The sequence below is a fragment of the Hemitrygon akajei genome, chromosome 26, assembly GCF_048418815.1.
Source record: "Hemitrygon akajei chromosome 26, sHemAka1.3, whole genome shotgun sequence".
NCBI classification, from domain to species: Eukaryota; Metazoa; Chordata; class Chondrichthyes; order Myliobatiformes; family Dasyatidae; genus Hemitrygon; species Hemitrygon akajei.
In genome coordinates, this window is record NC_133149.1 from 42676800 (window position 1) to 42698587 (window position 21788).

General features: G+C 41.2%; 1 protein-coding gene across 3 annotated transcripts in view; it reads left to right on the forward strand.

The window, feature by feature from the left end:
- LOC140716927 (ATP-binding cassette sub-family G member 4-like) overlaps positions 1-21788 on the forward strand; it is a 204148-nt gene that overhangs the window by 59205 nt on the left and 123155 nt on the right. For 2 of the 3 annotated variants that reach the window (XM_073030045.1, XM_073030043.1), the window contains exon 2: positions 21266-21503. In XM_073030045.1, the coding sequence (XP_072886146.1) occupies positions 21275-21503 (229 nt within the window). In that variant the 5' untranslated portion in view covers positions 21266-21274. Of the gene's footprint in view, positions 1-1189; positions 1543-21265; positions 21504-21788 lie in introns of those variants that run through there. The other variant, XM_073030044.1, reaches the window with a different exon arrangement.

Genomic DNA, 21788 nt, shown 5'->3' on the forward strand with positions numbered 1-21788 from the left:
GTGTGCACCTTCAGGCTCCTGTACCACCTCCCTGTATGCCATCAAAGACACACAAAAATTTCTGCATTGTTGCATCACTGTCTGATATGGAGGGACCACTGCACAGGATTGGACAAAGCTGCAGAGAGTTGTGCCCACAATGAAACTAGCTGAGTTTACCAATTCTCCTGAAACTCCTAATGAAATATAACCACTATTGTGCCTTCTTTGTCATTGTATCAGTATGTTTGGTCCAGAATAGATCCTCAGAGATGCTGACACCCAGGAACTTGAAACTGATCACCCTTTCCACTTCTGATCCCTCAATGAGGGCTTGCGTGTGTTCCCTCAACTTCCCCTACCTGAAGTCCACAATCAGTTCTTTGGTCTTAATGACATGCTTGTTCTTGTAAGCTTCCTTATCACTGTCTGATGCTCTGATTTACTCCCACATTCCACACAGTCATGGGTGTAGGGAGAGTAGAGCAGTGGGCTAAGCACACACTCTTGAGGTGCACCAGTGTTGATTGTCAGCAAGGAGTTGTTATTTCCAATCTGCATAGACTGGTGAGGAATTCAAAGATCCAGTTGTAGCGGTAGGTACAGACCTTATGCACCATCATACAGTCATAGAGTAACACAGCGTAGAAACAAGCCCTTAAACCCAACTCGTCCATACTGACCGAGATGCCCACCTGTGCTACTCCCACTTGCCTGCACTTGGCCCATATCCCTCTTAACTTCTCCTAGGCACGTAACTGTGCAGATGGCTTGTATTAAAAAGAAACGGAGATAAAAGCAGAGAATGCCAGAAAACTCGGCAGGCCAGGCAGTATCTCTGGAGTGAGAAATTTCAGGTCTGTGACCGTTCATCAGAGAAAAACAAGTTAGTCTAGTTAGCCGAGAAAATAGGCGTGGAAAATGCAATGTAAATCCGAGCAAATATTTAGTGCTATCAGCACACGGTGTGTCCCACCATTGTATCATATTTAAACTTTATTGAATCTCAAAGATGAAACCTTTTAGGCACGCATGGTCCATTGGCTGATGGCAAAAACAGACAGGCACGCTTCGGTGTTGGTACGTTTCCGGTTTAAATTAACAAAGTGAGTCCTGCCCCTTTCTCATAACATCACTGCAACTGGGCGACTCTTCATCCTGGGTCAAACCCATGCCGTCTCTGCTTGCTTTGACAATAAAAATGAACAAAAGGGTCAAAAATATGATCCGCAAGTAACCCACTGAATTTAAACCTCGGCGATTTAATCCGAGCAGAGTCTGCTTTAGAATTTAATTTTCAAGGAAAGATTACAGCAGCCAAGAATTCTGCTCGTGGGATCGCCAGCAATTTAATTGGGATTATTGATTTTTTTAAAATCGTGGTTTAAACGAGGAAGGATTAAAGCTGATTTGCCCATAAGACGCCAGAGGAGAGTGAGAGTGTGTGTTGTAACCGGAATAATCGTGAGCTTCAACTCTATGGGGTGGAGAAGGGGAAATCGGCCGTAGGAGAGGGTCCCCTACCACCACTAGAATCTACAAACCGCACTGTTAACGTAAAAGGTAAGGGGAGAATATTTTGCTGCGTCCATTTAGTAGCTACTGCATTTTTAAATATATGATCGTATTTTTGCCAAATTAGTTTCGCAGTGAAGACAATAGACGTAACCTGCACTTGTTTTGTAAAATGTAGTTTTGTGACCTTGTGCATGTAAAATATTGCATTTTTTCGACAGTGACTGGCTTCGCGAGTTGCAATTGTCATTTTTCCTTGTTGCACATCATTCCCAAGGACATTCGCGGACTCCTCCGCCTCCCTTTTAATGCGAATGGATATTATCATCGGGTGGTTCCTCTCTGCAAAACGATCCTTATTTCCTGATGTTCAGACGGGGAGGCAAACGTGAATCCATCACCGATTGATTATATCCTGGTGTCTGGGAGATACGCTTTAATGGTATATAGATAGCAACAGTCCAACTGCAAACGTTAAAGCAGCTCAATTATAATACCGCAACCTTGCTAGTTTGCATTTAGGATGGAGACTTTAACTGATGAAGTATAGTTCTTGAGATTTATTATCCATGTTTAACAGTCTTTGGCTGAGGATATTGCTCTGCCCCTGCAGTGTGTAGCGAGTGTTCGGCAGTCATGCGGCCGATTAATAATTCAGAGGTCTGTTTAAATCAATGTATTTAAGAATTCATCTCCTGTTTCCTCTCACCCGTTTAAGTGGCGACCCAGCCCTAGTGTAGTGTACTTTCCCTTATAGAGAGGAGATTCTCATTAGATCAACTTTGAAAGAAATAGGGTCTTCACTGAATTATGATGTGAAAACTCATTTATCTACCTGGACTTGTTCCCAAAAGTCAGGGAGAGATCAAAGGAGCAGTGGACTAGTTCAATGTGGGTGATATAGATTAGAAAGGTCTTTGCTCCAGTTCTGGTTGGTTGGTTTCAGGCTTTTGGAAGGGAGTATAACTATAAGGCAAGGTTGGGTTGGGTTTCTCTGCAATGGCTTGCAACCCTCTGCCCCACACTTAATTACTGAAGTGATCAGTCATGGCATAACTGTGTGAACAGAACCCCTGAGACCCATCTTCTTCTTTGCCAGGCTAGCAGATGAACAGTTTTGGAGTGATTGGCTGATTAAGAAAATAATAAGCAGTTTTGAGATGTAGTCTAGGGAATGTTATGGAGGGTGGGGTAGGGAATGCTTTTGTTGTGTTTGTGTCTGGAATGGCAAAGAACATCCAGTGGTTGTGGATGGTAATAGTGTCTAAACTAATATTGTGTTCTGCTAATTGTGTGTTGGATGCTATGAGCAGTTCTTTTGCTGATCATAGAGGCTATAATGATCTTTCATCAAATGAAACATCAGAATGGTAAATTTATTTAGAGGTACAGTGCAGAACAGGCTCTTTTGCCCAATGAGCCACACCGCCCAGCAACTCGCCTATTTAACCCTAGCCCTAATCACAAGACAATTAACCTATTAACCTGTACATCTCTGGAATGTGAGAGGAAACTGGAGCACCCAGAGGAAACCCACACAGTCATGGGGAGAGTGTACAAACTCCTTACAGTGTCAGAATTGAACTCAGAGGCCCTGAGCTGTGATAATGTTGTGCTAGCCACAAGGCTACTGTGGTGCCCTGTTTCCATTTTTATTGATTTTTCTGCTGGAGAAAAGAAACCTTATTGTTCAAGGGTCAACAACCAAGAGGAAATCTGCAATGTTGGAAATCGAAGCAACACACACAAAATGCTGGAGGAGCTCAGCAGGCCAGGCAGCATCTACGGAAAAGAGAACAGTCGATGTTTCGGGCCGAGACCCTTTGGCAGGAGAGGTCACTTGATAGAGATGTACAAGATAAGAAATATAGATAGAGTGAACAACCAGAGACTTTTTCCCAGGGTGGAAAAGCTAAGACAGAGGTGGGGGCGGCATAATTTATTGGAGGGATGTATAGGGGGGTTGCAAGAGGTAATTTTTTACGCAGTTGTAGGTACATGGAATAGTAAAGGCAGATACACCAGAGACATTTAAGAGACTGTTAGATAGGCACATGGATGAAAGGGATATGTGGGAAAGAAGTGTTAGATTGATCTTGGAGTAGATTAATGGTTAGGCATAACATAATGGGCCAAAAGGCCTCTATGTTCTGTGGTCATAGATTGGGAATGATTAACAGACAGAGAATAGAAACAGTCATTTTTGGGGTGAGAGGCTTTGGCTGGTAGGGAGCTACAGGAATTAGTGATGGGTCCTTAGCTGTTCATAACCTATATCAATGGTACCAAATGTACAGATGACAGAAAGCTGGATGATGTGCTGGTTGTGAGGAGTTTGCATTGAGGGGAATATAGAAAACCTAAGTGAATATTTGAGGACATGACACATGGAATGGAATGTGAAAACTGTGAGGTCATTTATTTTGGATCAAAAAAGAGAGAAGCAAAGATTTTTCTTTTAAATGGTGAAAGATTGTACACGCTGGAATTAAGGAGATTGAGAGGGGATCTGATTGAAACATATAAGATTATCAAGGGATTGGACAAGATAGAGGCAGGAAATATGTTCCAGATGCTGGGAGAGTTCAGTACCAGAGGGCATGGTTTGAGAATAAGGGGTAGGTCATTTAGGACAGAGTTAAGGAAAAACTTCTTCTCCCAGAGAGTTGTGGGGGTCTGGAATGCACTGCCTCGGAAGGTAGTGGAGGCCAATTCTCTGGATGCTTTCAAGAAGGAGCTAGATAGGTATCTTATGGATAGGGGAATCAAGGGATATGGGGACAAGGCAGGAACCGGGTATTGATAGTAGTTGATCAGCCATGATCTCAAAATGGCGGTGCAGGCTCTAAGGGCCGAATGGTCTACTTCTGCACCTATTGTCTATTAAGATGTTCAGAGGGATCTGGGTGTCAGTGAAAAATAAATCACATAATGTAAAGAGGCAACATGCAGTTAGGAAGGCCCCAGCATTCATTTCAATAAATTTTTGAGTTAGGAGTAAAGATGCCTGTTTGAAATTATAGACCACCCTGGTGAGATCTCACCTGTAGAATGGTGTACAGATCTAATCTCCCAATCTAGTAAAGGATATGCTCACAGTTGAGGGGGGTACAATAAAGTTCCTCCAGATTTATCCATGTGATGAGAGCTTTGTCTTATGACAAAACTGGGTCTCAGCTCCCTAGAGTTTAGAAACATGAGGGCTGAGATTGAAGGAGTTGTACAGTTTGACGGAATAGATTTAGGGATGATGTTCCTCTTTCTGCTGTGTGTGGAGTCTGAGCTCAAAGACCCAAAGTGTGGAGTTGTTCTGTGGTGAGAAGGAATTTCTACATCCAGATCATGGCAAACCTTTGGAATTCTCTACCCAAAAGACCGTGAAGACTCAGTCACTGAGACGGAGATCAATAGCGTTTTAGATATTAAGCAGATCAAGCAATATAGAGTTGCTGCAGGAAAATGGTGGTAGGTGAAATATTAGCATATTAATATTGGAAGGTAGAGCAGGCATAAACAACTGAAGAGCCTATTTTTCTTACATTTTACTGTTAAAACAGTAAATTTGCTAGTAAACAATAAACTTTCACCCTTTTTTACAACATCACGACAGTGACCGGTCTTTTAAAGTCCACATAGATATTGGGACATCCTGTGTTTGTAAAGGTGCTGGGTGAATGAAAATTCTTTTGGTTTTTCAAGGTGGAATCTGGTGATTTTAGAGGAACCCCCAAAAAGATTTTATGAGGTTGCAATTTCTGTCTTCTAGAATACACAAATCAGCACTTCGGGCAATAATTAAGAATTCTGTATGTTTCTAGTTCTGTAGTTTGCCATCAAATGAAAATGTAAATGAATGAAAGGAATGGAATTCCTAGTTTAAAGGCTCAAAGTCTAGGAGCAGCAGGCACAGCCTCAGAATTGAGGGAAAACCATTTAGAATGGAGATTTTTGAATAGGAAAGGTGTCAGTGGTTATGGGAAGAAGATGAGAATGGGGTTGAGAAGGATAATAAATCAGTCATGATGGAATAGTAGAGCAGATTTGATGGGCCAAATGGCTTAATTCTGCTCCTATGTCTTATGGTATGTGAGAACCATACTGGTCCCTCCAGTAATCAATTGGAGCGGGCTGCTTCCTTGACTGTTTTTACAGGATGCGAATTTGTTGGTAAAACAAACAGAAGAGAAAAGAAAAATAAAGACAATCTAAGAGAGATTATGTCCACCAGAGTGTTCAACATGAGGCAGTCATGAAGTTTAAAGTTCTAAGAGGACTGGACAGATTGCATGCTGGAACAATGCTCCTATTGGCAGAAGAGTTCAGGACCAGGAATCACTGTCAATAACAGGTGGGCCATTTAAGGCAAAAATAATGAGGAATATCTTCTCCCACACTGAAGGACTTGTGTAATTTTCCAAACATAGAAAACAGTTCATAGGACCAGAGGGATTGAGGCACATGGGTAGGAAAGTGGAAGAGTGTACTAAATTGGGACAATCATACTGAAATGGAGAGCTTACTCCTGTGCCTGTTTTCCATTTGTTGCACTCCATTCAGTCTGCTGAGCTTGATGAATCCAGATGACTTCATTAATATTCAGGAACAGGTTCTGCTCTACAACTTAATTTTGCCTATTAAGAAAGGTCCAATGAAATAACGTTGGGCAGCCTTTGAGCAGTTTCCTCTCTAGCAGCACTGTGTTTGTATTAATTTATACTGCAAATAGTTTATATTTAGAAATAAAATTATTTTTATCCATAAAATATGCTCTTTTAGACTGTCTTTATTAATAGTTTTTCTGAAATACAGTGCTCTGTGAGAAGTCCTTTCATGTATCTTTTGTCACTACCCTCACTCTTACTCAGTGTCTCCATAACATCAGATTCACAATGTGGGTCCTTACGAAACTTCACCACAACTCTCCCAATGCCTCTGTAGTTTTGAAGGTGTTGATCTGATTTCTGCACATGCAGTTCTGGATATTAGACAGTCTCCTCCATTAAATGCAAAACGTGCGAGGAACTCGGGGGTCAGGCGGCATCTGTGGAGGGAAATGGACAGTGTTTCAGGTCAAGACCATTCATTCCTCCATAGATGCTGCATGACTTGCTGAGTCCCTCCAGCATTTGGTGATTCCAGTATCTGCAGTCTCTTCTGTCTTTTCCATCTAAACACAGAAGTCACTATCTACAATATCTTCACAAATTCTGTTCCCTGACCACTTCCATTTCCCTGGCAGTTGTCTGAAACTTCAACTTGTGTATTCGTTCTTATTCTTAGAACACATGCGTCTCACTTGTGCGGCTCATGTCATTGTTGTAGTATCTCCCTTTGATTTGGGAAAGCTGTTACTCCTCAATTCTATTCAATGGGATCTTGTATCATTTCTCCCACAGTTTCCACTGGATCAGCTTCTGAAAAGTAATTATTAAGGGAATCAAGTTCTACTGCAGTTATTGTACAGCAGACAAAGCACAGCAAGCCTATGACCTCATGCTCCTTCGATTTCTTATCGTTGTCACAATACACTTGGATGTTTCCCTATATATTCCTTGTTTGACTTAAATAATTTATGTGTATGTTTATAAAATTTTCTAGCTCTTGTATTTTTGCACAATAACTCTAATGCACATTTCAGTAAACACTTCAGCATTCTATTTCTGAATGTTGGATTTGAGAGATGGTGTAACATGGCTCACATGATGCTTGAGGTTTATTTTTAACCACACCTCAACTCAGTTTTCTTTGCCTCAATTGTCCCTCTTCAGCACTCCCTGTGAAGTTTGACTGCACTTGGCTCAATCATGTTCTTAGCCTTTGATACATTAGGAGCTCTGTAGAAGTGTAGCCATCATAGAATGAGGCATAATTTTGTAATGCCAAATGGTAGCATAGAGTTAGCACAACGTTTTACAGTACCAGTGCCACTGCCTGTAAGGAGTTTGTATGTTCTCCTCTGTTTTCCTCCCACAACCTAAAGATGTACTGGTTGACAGGCAAATTTGTCATTGTTAATTATCCGATAATTAGGCTAGAGCTAAATTGAGGTATTGCTGGGCAGTATGGCTCGAAGGGCCTATTGCATGCTGTATCTCAATAAATAAACAAACAATAAGTAAATAAATTATTTATTTTATTTAGAGACATTGCACAATAACATTTACTTCCAGCCCAACAAATGACCAATTAACCAACTAACCTGTAAGTGTTTGGAATGTGGGAGGAAACCAGAGCACTTGGAGGAAACCCATGTAGTCACAGGGTGAATGTACAAACTTATAGACAGTGATGGAACTGAACCCAGGTCACTGTCACAATGGCATTATGCGAACCACTATGCTATTGTACTGCCCTAGCTAATTAATATTTTGCTTTTAAACTTGAGCATTCTCTGTAATACTATAATACCGTTTTCGGTTTCTTCAATGCTGCTTTGAAATCCTCGCTAATTTCTCTGCTGACATTGAATGATATAGTGAAATAAATCCATGTTGTTTCATAATGTGCTTAAATAACAATGAACGAAATTGAGGATCCAAACAGTTCTAGTAAGCCAAGGCTTTCAAAAATGGATCTAATTTAATACTTTGAAATGCAGGAACCGGCATGTTTCCTTTCTTTTGATATTCATGAGGACATAAAGGTCTCAATGATCATTTGGTACTTGTTGGCTATTTACAAAGATGGTTTCATTGGCCCTGTCTGGACATTCCCAGAGAATACACAAAACCCCTGGCTGTAGTCTTCATGCCATCAATGCCAGAATGTTCTTGTAGCATTTGTCTGCTCAATCTTTGTCAAATTGAGGGTAACTTGTTCCTTCTCTGAGGTTTTGCAGGGTGATGAGGTTATTATAGGAATTCCAGAGACCTCAGTAGAGAAAGCAGCCAAGTGTATATATTGTGAGGTGGCATTTTCCTTTTGCTGTTCTTTTTGTGTGGGCTTTTTTGTGCTTCTAATTCATGGACAGAAAGTTCTCAATACCATCCTGAATACTCATACACTTTGATGAATGTTCATCAACAATGGAACAGGGACTAGTCTGAGTCAATGGGAATGTTGCACTCTGTCAAGAGGGTGTTAAGTACATCAATGAATCCTTCCCCCATCTTCCTGGTAATTTTCCATTAAGTAAGCTCAGAATAAAGCATTTCTTCCCTATATATCTTGCCCCATTTTTCTGCTGACAGCTCATATCCTTGCTTGTTGGATGCATACCAAGTCTTCCAGACATTCCTCCAATTCAATTAATCCTTTTATTATTTTATCTTCCTGCTCAAGACCTTCTCTGCTAACTCAGTTGTTATAGGTGAGAAAAGAGTATCTATTATTATAAATGTTTCCCTTTTGTCACTGTGTGTGATGCTTATATGATTGGGTTCCTTTAGCTATTGCCCAATGGGTGACCAATGGTATTGCTTACCCTGTCATTTGAAGCATCACTTGCACGTTTCATTGTACATGTTGTATCATTCAGATTTCACAATGATTTGTATCCCAAACTCCTTGTGGGTAAATTGCCTTTGGCCACATGAAACTTTGTCCCAGTTTCATTTTTTGCCTTTCAATAATTCATAGAAATTGCATCAGTCTACACTCAGTGGCCACTTTATTAGGTACAGGAGAGGAACCCGGTATGGTCTTCTGATGCTGTAACACACAGAAACTGCTGGAGGAACTCAGCAGGCCAGGCAGCATCTATGGAAAAGAGTAAACAGTCGACATTTCGGGCTGAGACCCTTCATCAGGACTGGGGAAAAAAAAGATGAGAAGTTAGAGCAAGAAGGGGGAGGGGAGGAAGAAGTACAAGGTGGTAGATGATTGGTGAAACCAGGAGAAGAGGAGAGGATGAGGTAAAGAGCTGGGAAGTTGATTGGAGAAAGGGATACAGGGGGAGAAGGGGGAATTTGATAGGAGAGGGCAGAAGACCATGGAAGAAAGGGAAGGAGGAGGAGCACCAGAGGACTCCATCCACTTCAAGGTTCAACATGTTGAGCATTCGGAGATTTTCTTCTGCACACCTCTGTTGTAACGTGTGGTTATTTGAGTTACTGTCATCTTCCTGTCAGCTTGAACCAGTCTGGCCATTCTCCTCTGACTTCGCTCATTAACAAGACATTATTGGCCACAAAATTGCTGCTCATTGGATGATTTTTTTTTGTTTTTCACACCATTCTCTGTAAACTCTAGAGATTGTTTTACATGAAAATCCCAGGAGATCAGGACTTTCTGCGATGCTTAGAAAAGGTGATGTGATCAAATTCACTCAGATCACATATCTTCCCCATTCTGATGTTTGGTCTGAATAACAACTGAACCTGTAGACCATATCTTCATGCTCTTATGCATTGAGTTGCTGCCTCATGATTGGCTGATGAGATATTTGCATTAACGAGCAGGTGTACAGGTGTGCCTATTAAAGTGGCCACTGAATGTAGTTTCAAGGTGTGAAGGGAATCTGGTGGTGTACTGCACCATGCTTAAAGTTTTCAGGTTTCCTTGCCAAAGTACTTGCCTCTCAAGCTGCAATGATTACATCTTCTTAACTATTCTAATGCAGTCTCCAGTCTCCATAGTGCAACAACCTGTCTTTATCCAGAGCTTCTTTATTGGGACTGAACTTTATCAAAGTCCCCTTACCCCACCCCATGTTAGGATACTTATACTGGTATTTATTCTCCTCCATAGATGCTGCCTGACCTGCAGAGTTCCTTCAGCATTATGTGTGTTACTCTAGATATCCACCATCTGCAGAATCTCTTGTGTTTAAGACCTGTGTTGATCACTGGTTAAGCCAAAGGAAGAAAGTTGACCAGGAAAGGGTGTGAGACTCAGTACTCACCATGAGTAGATGATGTTGGAACCTGTTTACATCACAGTAACATCGGATCACAGAAATGCCTAAAACTCTCAGAAGTTTGCCTGTTGCACATCCAAAAATAATAAAGTGAAAGCAACATTCTTAAGTTAACTTGAATTAATGGTAGCATAGTTGTAATGGTGGCACGGTGGCGTAACACTAGTACAGCCCCAGTCACCCACCGCTGTCTGTAAGAAGTTTTTGCATTCTCCCCATGATCACATGGATTTCTTCTGGGTGCTCTGGTTTCCCTCTCAGTCCAAAGACGCATGAGTAAGTAGGTTAATTGGTTACGTGTGTGTGATGGGGCGCAATGGGCTGAAGGGTTGTTACTGAGCTATATCTCTAAGAAAAGAATAAACTCTCACAAAGACCATTAATCCTTCTGCCAACAGTAATATGCAAATGTATTCTAGTTTAATAGTATTTCCCCCTCACAAAGATTTAGCCTGAAATGGGGTGGGGGAAGGTACAGATAACAGAAGATGATCAAATTAATTTCTGAGGGAGTTCCTTTACATTGTATAAGTTAAAGATAAAAAGAACATTTCTGTAAATGTTTCTGTCTCAGAATAACAGTTAAAATAGTTGATCTGAGCTTGTGTACTTTTGGACAGAAGAACAGCACTGTAATAACCTCCTAAAGATTCATTGTATGTGAGGGCAAATTAGGAATAAAGGGCATATATTACCATGCATTGTCACTTCACCTCCTATTTCATTGTACTCTGGTCCCTATACAGATAAATATTAACAATAGTAAGTGTGTCGGTGTACAGTTTCAAATACGTACATGCCCAATATAAACTCAGTGGCCACTCCATTAGGTACACCTGTACATCTGCTCATAAACGCTAATGTCTAATCAGCCAATCATGTGGCTGCAACTCAATGCATAAAAGCATACAGATTCAGTCAAGAGGTTCAGTTGTTGTTCAGACTGAACATCAGAAAGGGGAAGAAATGTGATTTAAGTGACTTTGACCATGAAATTATGCTTGGTACCAGATGGGGTGGTTTGAGTATCTCAGAAACTGCTGATGTCCTGGGATTTTCACACACAACAGTCTGGAGTTTACAGAGAATGGTGTGAAAAACAAATAAAAACATACAGTGAGTGGTAGTTCTCTGGGTGAAAATACCTTGTTAATGAGAGAGGTCAGAGGAGAATGGCCAGACTGGTTCAAGCTGACAGGAAGGCGACAGTAACTCAAATAACCACACGTTACAACAGTGGTGTGCAGAAGAGCATCTCTGAATGCACAACATGTCAAACCTTGAAGTGGATGGGCTACAGCAGCCAAAGATCATATTGGGCTCCACTCCTGTACCTAATAAAATGGCCATAGAGTGGGTATGTCTTTATGTATATATTGTGTGTGTGTAATTTTGTATATATGTATGTATATATTTTTATTTTTATAAAATAACCAATATAAGCCACTATCATAAGATGGAAAGCATTCTGACAAGTTGGTATGGTCTGGAAATTCCAATGGACAAGAATGCAAGAGACTACAGAGGGTGTTGACCCTGGCCAGTGCCAGCTCTCCCCACTATCGAAGAGGCAATGTTTCAGGAAGGCAACACCCATCATCGGCACCATGCTGTCTCAATGTTGCTTTCAGACAGGAGGTATAGGACTAAAGATCCACATTTCAAGGTTCAACAACAGTTTCTTCCCTATTCTCATCAGGCTGTTGAACTGACTTGAGAAAACATAACACTACTTTGGACTATACTTTTCTCTAGCTTTCGGCTGGCAGTGGTGTTGTCTGCATTTTACTGGTCTCTCTCTCACTCTCACTTGCTGCTCCCGGAGGAAGGTGCCTGTGTTTGACTGATCTCTCTCCCTCCCCTCGTTCTGTCTTCCTGGAGAGGGTGCCAAAGTCTTGGGTCTTGGGCAAAGTTTAATTGACGCGGTTTGTGTGTTGGACTTTGTACTTCATGCTATGATGTGTTTCTGGTTTCACCTTTTTTTCATTGCTATTTTGTGCGATTTTGATTGGAACAGATGGCTCTGCAGCCAGCAGTTAACGAACGACACAGCACTAACTTGAACTAAACTGAATATTCCTTGACTGTTTCAATTACTTTGTGGTTTGATGTTTTATATTCTATAATTTTCGCTCATTTTTTGCCATTTGCGTGATTTGTTCTTTCTTTGCACATTGGGTGTTTGATGTTTTCTTTGTACAGGTTCTACGATTCTTTGTTTCGTGGCTGTCTGTGGGAAGACGAATCTCAGGGTTGTATACTGTGTACCTAATTTGATAATAAATGTACTTTGAATCTTTGAAATTTGTACATATATGTAAGTTATGTACAGTGAATATCAACTTCAGGTTATGCAAACTTGTGCTTGTCCTCCTCCTATCATATACTGTGCTGCTGCTTCAGAAAGATAATTTTAAGGCTTTTATTCCTTGTGCATATTTGCCTATGACAGCATTAAACTTGAATAAATCCCAAGGAAATTCAGGAGGCTGGAGATAAAGGTGCAAGCATTATGGTTGTTTAGGTAGCAGTAGGTTGATGCTTGAGAAGCAAGGGGGTTAAGAATGAAAAGTCAGGATGTATAACCACTCCTCCCTCCCTGTCATCCTCAACGCGGGTGCTCCCCAGGGCTGTGAGCTGAGCCCATTGCTCACACACGACTGCACGGCCAGACAACAGAGCAAGCACATTGTCAAGTTCGGTGATGACACGACAGTGGCCGGGTTCATCACCAACAACGAAAAGACGGCCTACAGAGAGGAGGTGGAGGAACTCGAGGCCTGGTACCAGGAAAATAACCTTTTCCTTAATATCAACAAGACAAACGAGATGGTTATTGTCATGCGGCAGTATGGTAGCATAGTGGTTCACAACGCTTTACGGTACAAGCGACCCTTGTTCACTTCCTGCCACTGTATGTAAGGAGTTTGTACATTCTCCCTGTGACTGTGTGGGTTTCCTATGGGTGCTCCGGTTTCCTCCCACATTCCAAAGACATACTGGTTGCGAGGTTAATTGGTCATTGTCAGCTAGGATTAAATTGGGGGATTGCTGGGTGGCATGACTTGAAGGGTGGAAGGGCCTACTTCACACTGTATCTTAATAAATAAATATATTGACCAGGAAATTGCACATAGCTCATTCCTCTCTTCACATCTTTGGCAAACAGTTTCAAACTTCTGGGTGTACGTGTATCATATAAGCTCTCATGGTCCCAGAATACATCCTCCATAATCAATGCTTCTACTTTCTGGGGAGGCTAAAGAGAGCAGGTCTAGACACACCAATACTCTACAGATGCACGATGGAGAGCATCATAGCATGCTGCATCAAATTGTACTGCGGTGGATAGAAAACCTCTACAATGCCCAATGCATCACCAGCACCTGCCTACTTAACATCAAGGTCGTAAATACAAAAAGGTGCCGGATAAAGGCCAGCAGTATCACAAATGTCTTTCCCCCCCCCCCCCCCCCCCACCTTGCTTATGGATGGTTTATCCCACTCCCATCAGGGAAGAGGCTATGCAGCAACCACGCCAGGACCACCAGACTCAAAAGCACTTGCTTTCTCCGGGATATCAGGCTGATCAACACCTGCACCCATTGACCCTCCCCACCAACTACCAGTACGTACACATCATCTAGCATTATTTTATATGCAGTACTTACAATCAGTCTATGTAAGGAATAGTTACTTACACATTATACTGAGTGGAACTTCTCCAGTGCAACGGGTCTCCTGTCATTGCTGGATAGGATGGGCAACCAACACATCGTGTTTTATAGGATTGCTCTTATATTTGTATTTATTGCGGTTTTAATGTGTTCTTTATGCTTATTGTGTTTTTATATGCTGTTTTGGATCTGGAGTAATAATCATTTTGTTCTTTACTGCTGTGTACTGAAGAATGACAATAAATAATCTTGAATCTGAGGTTACAGTGAGCTCAGTGCCAGTGCAGGACTAAGCAGAAAGGCCAGTTCCTACCCTTTATTGGATGTTTATATGTTTTGTTAAACATAAATTTGTATAAGTACAAAGGTTTAAGTCTTAGAATGTATAATCTATGAACAGATTATGCATTTATACTCCACACGAAGCCCTTTTGTCTGTTCTTTCCTCATTCCCCAACCACCTGCATTTATCGAACTCTCCATCAAAGGGCTTCTATCCTATTGGCCTGAAGAACTACAAATGGCAGCAAATTCCACATTCTCACCATTGTCCTGAATTTCCCAAGAGATTTATTCAGGTCTGTTAGCTGCAGGTATATATATTAAACACACAATCTTCAGTATCAGCTTGCTCATTACTTACCTGAACAGAAGTTCTGTTTAGTGTTAAATAGTTGGGTAAGAAGTTTGACAAGAGCTTGTTAGGAGTTTATGTAGAAAAAGTACCTAGCTTTAGATGTGTGTAGAAATTGAATGGGTCACAAAGCAAGGGACTTGCAGCATTGATTTGGAAGCACTAATAATATTAGCATCATTTGCACAGCTTGAGAAACACAGTAATGTATTATGTTTACTCACCAAGAGAAAAAATAGACTTGTATTTTCACAGCCTCAAGGTGTCCCTTAGCACTTTGTAGTCAATTAAATGCTTTGATGTTTAGTCAATGCTTGTTTGTGATAAATGTTTTCCAGAGTATATTCCCCCTCTCCAATTTCCTTTAATCTGGTTAGTTCTTGTATTATTTTAGCAATTGGTGTGTGGCATTGAGTAGTCTTGATTTTGAGGGTGGGGTTGTCTGGTGCATGGCTACAGCTTCAATACTGGCAAGTTGGCAGTTGCTCCGATTTTTTGACTGGATTCACCAAATAAACCTCAGTTGAAGAGAAGGAGCTGAGCACCATAATCAGCACGAACAAAACTGCCCACCCAATGCCTTCCCTATCATTGTGGGAGATTTCAGCCAGGCTAGCTTGAAGTCTCTGAACAATTACCACCAACATACCTCCTGTGGAACCAGAGGAGCCAACACACCTGACCACTGTTACACCACCATCAAGAATTCTTACCGTGCCATCCCACAGCCACACTTTGGAAAATCTGATCACCTGGCTGTACTTCTCCTCCCAGCGTATAGGTAGAGACTGAAGATGGTAGCTTCAATGGTGAGGACTAAGAAGGTATGGACAAGGGAGGCAGAGAGTGCTCACAGGACTGCTTTGAGTTGGTGGACTGGACAATATTCAGGATTCATCTTTGAATCTGAATGAATATGTAAAGTTGTCACTGACTTAATCAAAACCTGTGTGGATGAGTGTGTGCCTTTGAGAACATCTGGCTGTACCCAAAGCAAAAGTCACGGATGGACCAGGAGATTCATAGACTGCTGAAGCCTAGATGTGTCATTCAAGACCTTTAATTCAGAACTACATTCTGGTTTTTAATTCCTGGTATGACCTATAGAACACTATTTTGAGAGTGAAAAACCAATTCTGATTCAGGTTATTCAAGGAATATAATGCATGTCAGCTCTGGCAAGAGTTGCAGGCCATTACTTCCGATAAAGCAAAACGTAACATCATGATTGGCAGTGATGCTGTACTCCCAGATGAGCTCAATACCTTTTATGCACTCTTTGAAAGGGAAAATAAAACTATACCTGTGTGAATCACTGCAGTATCTGGTGATCTCGGACTTGGAGCTCAATGTCAGAACATCTTTCAAGAAAGTGAACCTTCACAGCTCACCCTGCTCTTCTTCAGGCAGTGGTATGATTTCACTGTATGTTTCGATGTTTATGGGACAAATAAAGCTGATCTTAATCTTTACTGAAACCTCATGACTGGTTGATCCATCACTGCCTGCAGCCTTTTTTGTGACCTTCTGCTGCCGCTGCTTCACGGGCCCTTCCCACTGCGCGATGGCAGTGAAGTTTTTGGTTTGTTTTTTTTTTAGTTTGTGGGAGGGTCCATGCACATACAGGAGATTCCATTCCTTCATACCTCCATGCCAACCTTTGGTGCAACTCCTTTGTAGCTCCCATGGGAAAAGGTAACTTACAGTTGATCGCCCATGCTGTTAATCCGTGTGAAAAAGACACAGCAGTAAGGGAATTTCCACACAACTCCTGCTGGGAAGCATGCTAGTATCATTTTACCATATAATAAATCAATGTATTGAGTACAGGAGTTGGGATGTTTTGTAGGCAAGGCCTAATTTGGAGTATTGTGTGAAGGAAAGATATCAATAAGATTGAAAGAGTACCGTGAAAATTTACAAGGATTTTGCTGGGGCTTCAAGATCTGAGTTGTAAGAAAAGGTTGAATAGGTTAGGACTTTATTCCCTAGAGCATAGAAGATTGAAAGGAGATTTGATAGAGGTGTACAAAATTATGAGGGGTATAGATAGGGTCAAGGCAAGCAGACATTTTCCACTGAGGTTGGGTGGAACTACAACTAGAAGTCATGGGTTAAGGGTGAAAGGTGAAAAGTTTAAGGGGAACCCTTCACCATGTGATAGATGCTGGAGGTAGCCCTGTAAGAACAAATCAGACTTCAGTGGGGGGAAAAGCATTCATTTGCATATTGAAGGCACCAGTAGTATTTTGGGAATCAGTTCTTAAGAATGCTTCCTTTGTGAGGAAATAATTAGAATGCCAGTTGCTCTAGCTACAAGTTACCTACCCCTGGTGTCGTCATGTTTAGAATAGATGGGGAAGAAGCTGGCTGTGGTTCATTCCTCTCCAAGACAGTCATTCTGATAAACATAACTTGATGTGCATCATAAGGAGGTCATCACAAGTCATGATTAAGACTGAGCAGTGTTGGCCAGGTGACACTAAGCTGAGGTTTTATAGGAGGGAAGGAAAACTGAAAGGTAAGACAGACTCGGAGCCCTCTACAGAATTATAAATTTCCTGAGTTTCATAGAAATAAATATATACATTGCCTGAACATTCAATAAGGAAAGATAGTCCTACTGGAATGCAGCACAAAGCAATAAATTTCAAAGGATTAGTGGGAAGAATTGATTTTTGTTGATTTTGAGCTGTATGTTTGCTGGAGTGTCATCTGACAGTTAACTAGAAATCAGTTGTACCATAGCCTGAAAACATGGGGAGTGAATCCAACTGCAGTCAGTGTTCTTGCACGTAAGTGATGTTGGTATCCAAAGTGAACTTCTTCCATTGGACATGGGTCAAAGTTCAAAGTAAATTTGTCAAATTATGCATATGTCACCATATACTACCTTGAGACTCATTTTCTTGCAAGCATCTGCAGTAAATAGAAAGAAATGTAATAGCATCAATAAAAATATTACACACAAAGCCAGACAAAGAACTAATGTTCAAAAGAAGACAAACTACAAAGAAAGAAAAAACAAATAATAATACTGAGGACATGAGTTGTTGAGTCTTTGAAAGTGAGTCCATAGGTTGAGTTCATTGTTGAGTGAAGTTATCCCCATGGGTTCAAGAACCTGATGGTTGAAGGGTTATAACTGTTCCTGAACCTGGTGCTGTAGGACCTAGGGTCTCTGTACCTCCTTCCCGATGGTAGTAGCTAGAAGAGAGCATCGCCTAGATGGTGGGGGTCCTTGATGATGGATGGTGCTCGAGAGAAAGCGTAGTCAAAATAGGTCCTAAAGCCCATTTGGTGTCTTTCTGTGTAATGACTTATTACATTTCAGCTGGAAGGGCTGCAAAATTGTCAGCTGCTCACTTCAGCAACCTGTACTGACTGTTGATTGGTGTGCCTCTGACACTTGATTGTGGTCATTGTGATAGATATACAAGGTGCATTGAAAATTTCATTGTATTTCAATTATTTGTGCAGGATCACCTTAGAAACATCTCCTTTGGAAGATGCATCTCATGTTTTCAGTTTTTTCTTATGTAGCTTTACTTTTTCATTTAGTGCAGAATATTGTTTGCATGCTAGAAATCAGGGCATTCTTGATTCATTGACCCAACAGAGTATTGACCAAGCCATGAAATTACCCTGTTGGACAGTATCTTGCTTGGTGAAATGCCTCCACTTACTACGAGATCATGGTACCAGCTAACGGATACTTACACCGAAACCTGCTAAGTAGCCAACATTTTTTTTCTCTGATAGTTTGCTGCCTTAAATTATATTCTTTGGAACAGACTAGCAGTCAATGTGAAGAACATGATGTACTTGTATCTCTGGGAGATGCAAACACATTTTCAACCTGTGAAGGTTCAGTAATAGCATTCAAATTGTTGGCATGCTACTAATTAGTTTGCTTACTCATTTTCTATGATTAGTAGGTTTTTCAGCTTCCAATAAGTATTGTCCAGGTTTCAAATAAGAAAGTCAGATACATTTTCATCTTATAGCAATTGCAAGACATTTATTCTGGTGAATTCAAGGTGACAGTTACACTCGGTAGCCACTTCATTAGCCACACCTAATTACCTCGTTAATGCAAATATCTAATCATGTGACAGCAACTCAATCCATATAAGCATGGAGGCACGGTCAAGAGGTTCAGTTATTGTTCAGACTAAACATCAGAATGGGGAAGAAATGTGATCTAAGTTACTTTGACTGTGGGATAATTGTTGGTGCCAGACGGGGTGGTTTGAGTATCTCAGAAACTGCTGATCTCCTGGGATTTTCACACAGCAGTCTCTAGAGTTTACAGAGAACGGTGTAAAAAAAACAAAGAAAAATCCAGTGAGTGGCAGTTCTATGGGTGAAAACACCTTGTTAATGAGAGAGGTCAGAGGAGAATGACAAAACTGGTTCAAGCTGACAGGAAGGTGACAGTAACACAAATAACCACACGTTACAACAGTGGTGTGGCCGTCAGCTTTAGCTCAGTGGGTACTTCGTTTAACAATTTCAACAGTGGTGTGCAGAAGAGCATCTCCAAAACTGACAGCATGTCGAACCTTGAAGTGGATGAGCTACAGCAGCAGAAGACCATGATCATTCTCGCAGTGACCACTTTATTAGGTACAGAATGTATCTAATAAAGTGGCCACTCAGTATACAAAGATGTTTTTTCTCCTCTTCTTCTTCTCAGCCTTCCATCATCCCGCAACTGAGAAAGGCTTGTATTTCCATGTTCACCACGTATCAAAATGTTTCACATTATTATAGACCAAATTTTTCATTAGTATGCTCGTTATTCCCTTTTCAGCTGCTCACCATATCAGGCTTCTGTTGAGCTGCATGAAGAGTGAGATGGATGTCAGTAGATGTCATGAAGAGTCTGTCATGTAGGTACTCCACATGGGTTTCACACTATAATGGTGTGTGGCAGTATGGATTGTGGCAATAGCAAACACATTCTCAAAGCAATGGTAGCAACACTGTGTCTCAGACATGCTGTGGACCATAATTTCCCACTTTATTTCCGTTTTTATTTTTGATGTATGACTTCTACACTTTCACCGACATCACATCTCCACATATTGGGAGTTCTCAGTATTAAATAAGTAATGGATCTCTAGCTAGCTCACTGTTCAAGTGTGCTGTAGAGCATTGCAAACATTTATTCTTACGAATTCAAGGATATGTTTCTGAAGTGCAAATATAATATTTCCTTATTCCCATTTTCCATCTCCCCAGTAACTGGGAAATGAAGACCTGTAATTCTGTCTATCATGTCAGTTAAAATAATTGGCATGCATCGCAGTTACTATTATATGCCAAAATATCTGAGAACAATGCTTGGAGCTTCACTCCTGGTAGGGTCACCCATGGCAGTAAGGTCAAGGGGGAGCTTCCAGACAAAAAGCGATCCAACCAAGACCTCAGCGATGGAGCTGGCAGATGATAATAACATTACAATGGCAGTGAAGATGGAGGAAGGCTGCAGCAGTGAAAGGTGCCCAGTTGTCTTCGATGCCATGCCACTGGACCTTGACCAAAGTTATGCTTTGGTGTCCTCCATTAAGGGAGTAACCCCCCGGGAGAACATTACGTTACTACTATTATGCCAGAAATAATGTTTTAGTTTTAGCACCAAGGCTTTATGGATCTGCTGAACTGTACCCCAGTAAAGAGAAAGGACCAGGCAATAAGTGTAATATTGAGCTGAGGAAAATTCTGCACCATGGTGCTGTGGAATGTCCACCTCAGTAAAACTGTATCTTATGGATATTGTATCCTTGACATTTCAGTTCAAGATCCTTCACCTGGACTGAAAGATGGAGGGAAGGTAGCCATTATGAAAAGGTGGAGGGAAAGGGAGAGCAAGGGCTAGGTGGATTCTACCACCCAACCTCACCAGGTTCCACCTCTTTATAGTACCTTCCCTCTGTTTGTCAGTCCAGGTGAAAGGTCTTAACCCAAAATGTCAACTGTCCATTTCCCTCTATCCGGACTCACTGAATTCCTCCAACATCTTCTGCGTTGATCATGAATCACAAGATAATTTATACAACTTCAAGCTGATGACGATGAGAATGCACAGGTTGAGAACTTGGGTGCAAAGGTTGTCGATCCCAAAACCTACCACTTCCACAAAAAAACAGGATAGAAGAAAATCGAATAAGGCCTGTTGACTTAATCACTGAGATTGCTCTAGGTGGATGAAACATTAAGTGTAGTTCACCTTCTTTTACAGGCACATTTTCTTTGAAATGCCAGCAATGTCTGCTGAATGTCGAGGCTGGTGGGTGGATGGTGTGGATAAGATGCATCTTGTACTTAATTTGAGGGATCAACCAACTGCCATTGGTGTGGAAAGTCTCAGGATGAAGCAGTGAAGATTTAGCTGGAAAAGTGGAATGGAGTTCCTGCAGGTTGGGTTGGGTGAAGTAGCTGTGGGAGTCTATTGGCTTGTATTTTATTAATATCCGTCATCATCAGAAATGCATAATGCTAAGTGCCAGCCTTAGCTCCGTTCCTATAATACCTTGGAGCAGAGGACAAGCCATTAGTACATCCATTACAATTTAAGATTTCTCTTTTTCCCCACAGCGTGGAGTTATGGCTGAAAAGCCGCTTGATGCTGGATGTGTGACAATTGCTCTTGAAGACACCGTGTGCAATGGAGGGTCCCAGGATGCACCTCTCCTCACCACACACCTGAAGAAGGTGGAAAACCATATCACTGAGGCCCAGAGGTTCTCTCATTTGCCCAAGCGTCCAGCTGTGGACATAGAATTCACTGACCTCTCCTACTCTATAAGGGAGGGACCATGTTGGAAGAAAAGAGGTAAGGGTAGTTTTATTTTTCTGCTTTGTCTGGCCTTGTTATCTGTAAATACCTGCAAGAAAATTAATCTTAAGGGAGTATATTGTAACATATACACACTTGGATAATACATTTACTTTGACTGAATGGTCTACTTTTGTCTTTACCTACAATGGGAATATACACTCTGTGGCCACTTTATTAGGTACATCTGTATAGCTCATTAATGAAATTATCTAATCAGCCAATCACGTGATAGCATCTCAATACATAAAAACATACAGACATGGTCAAGAGGCTCAGTTG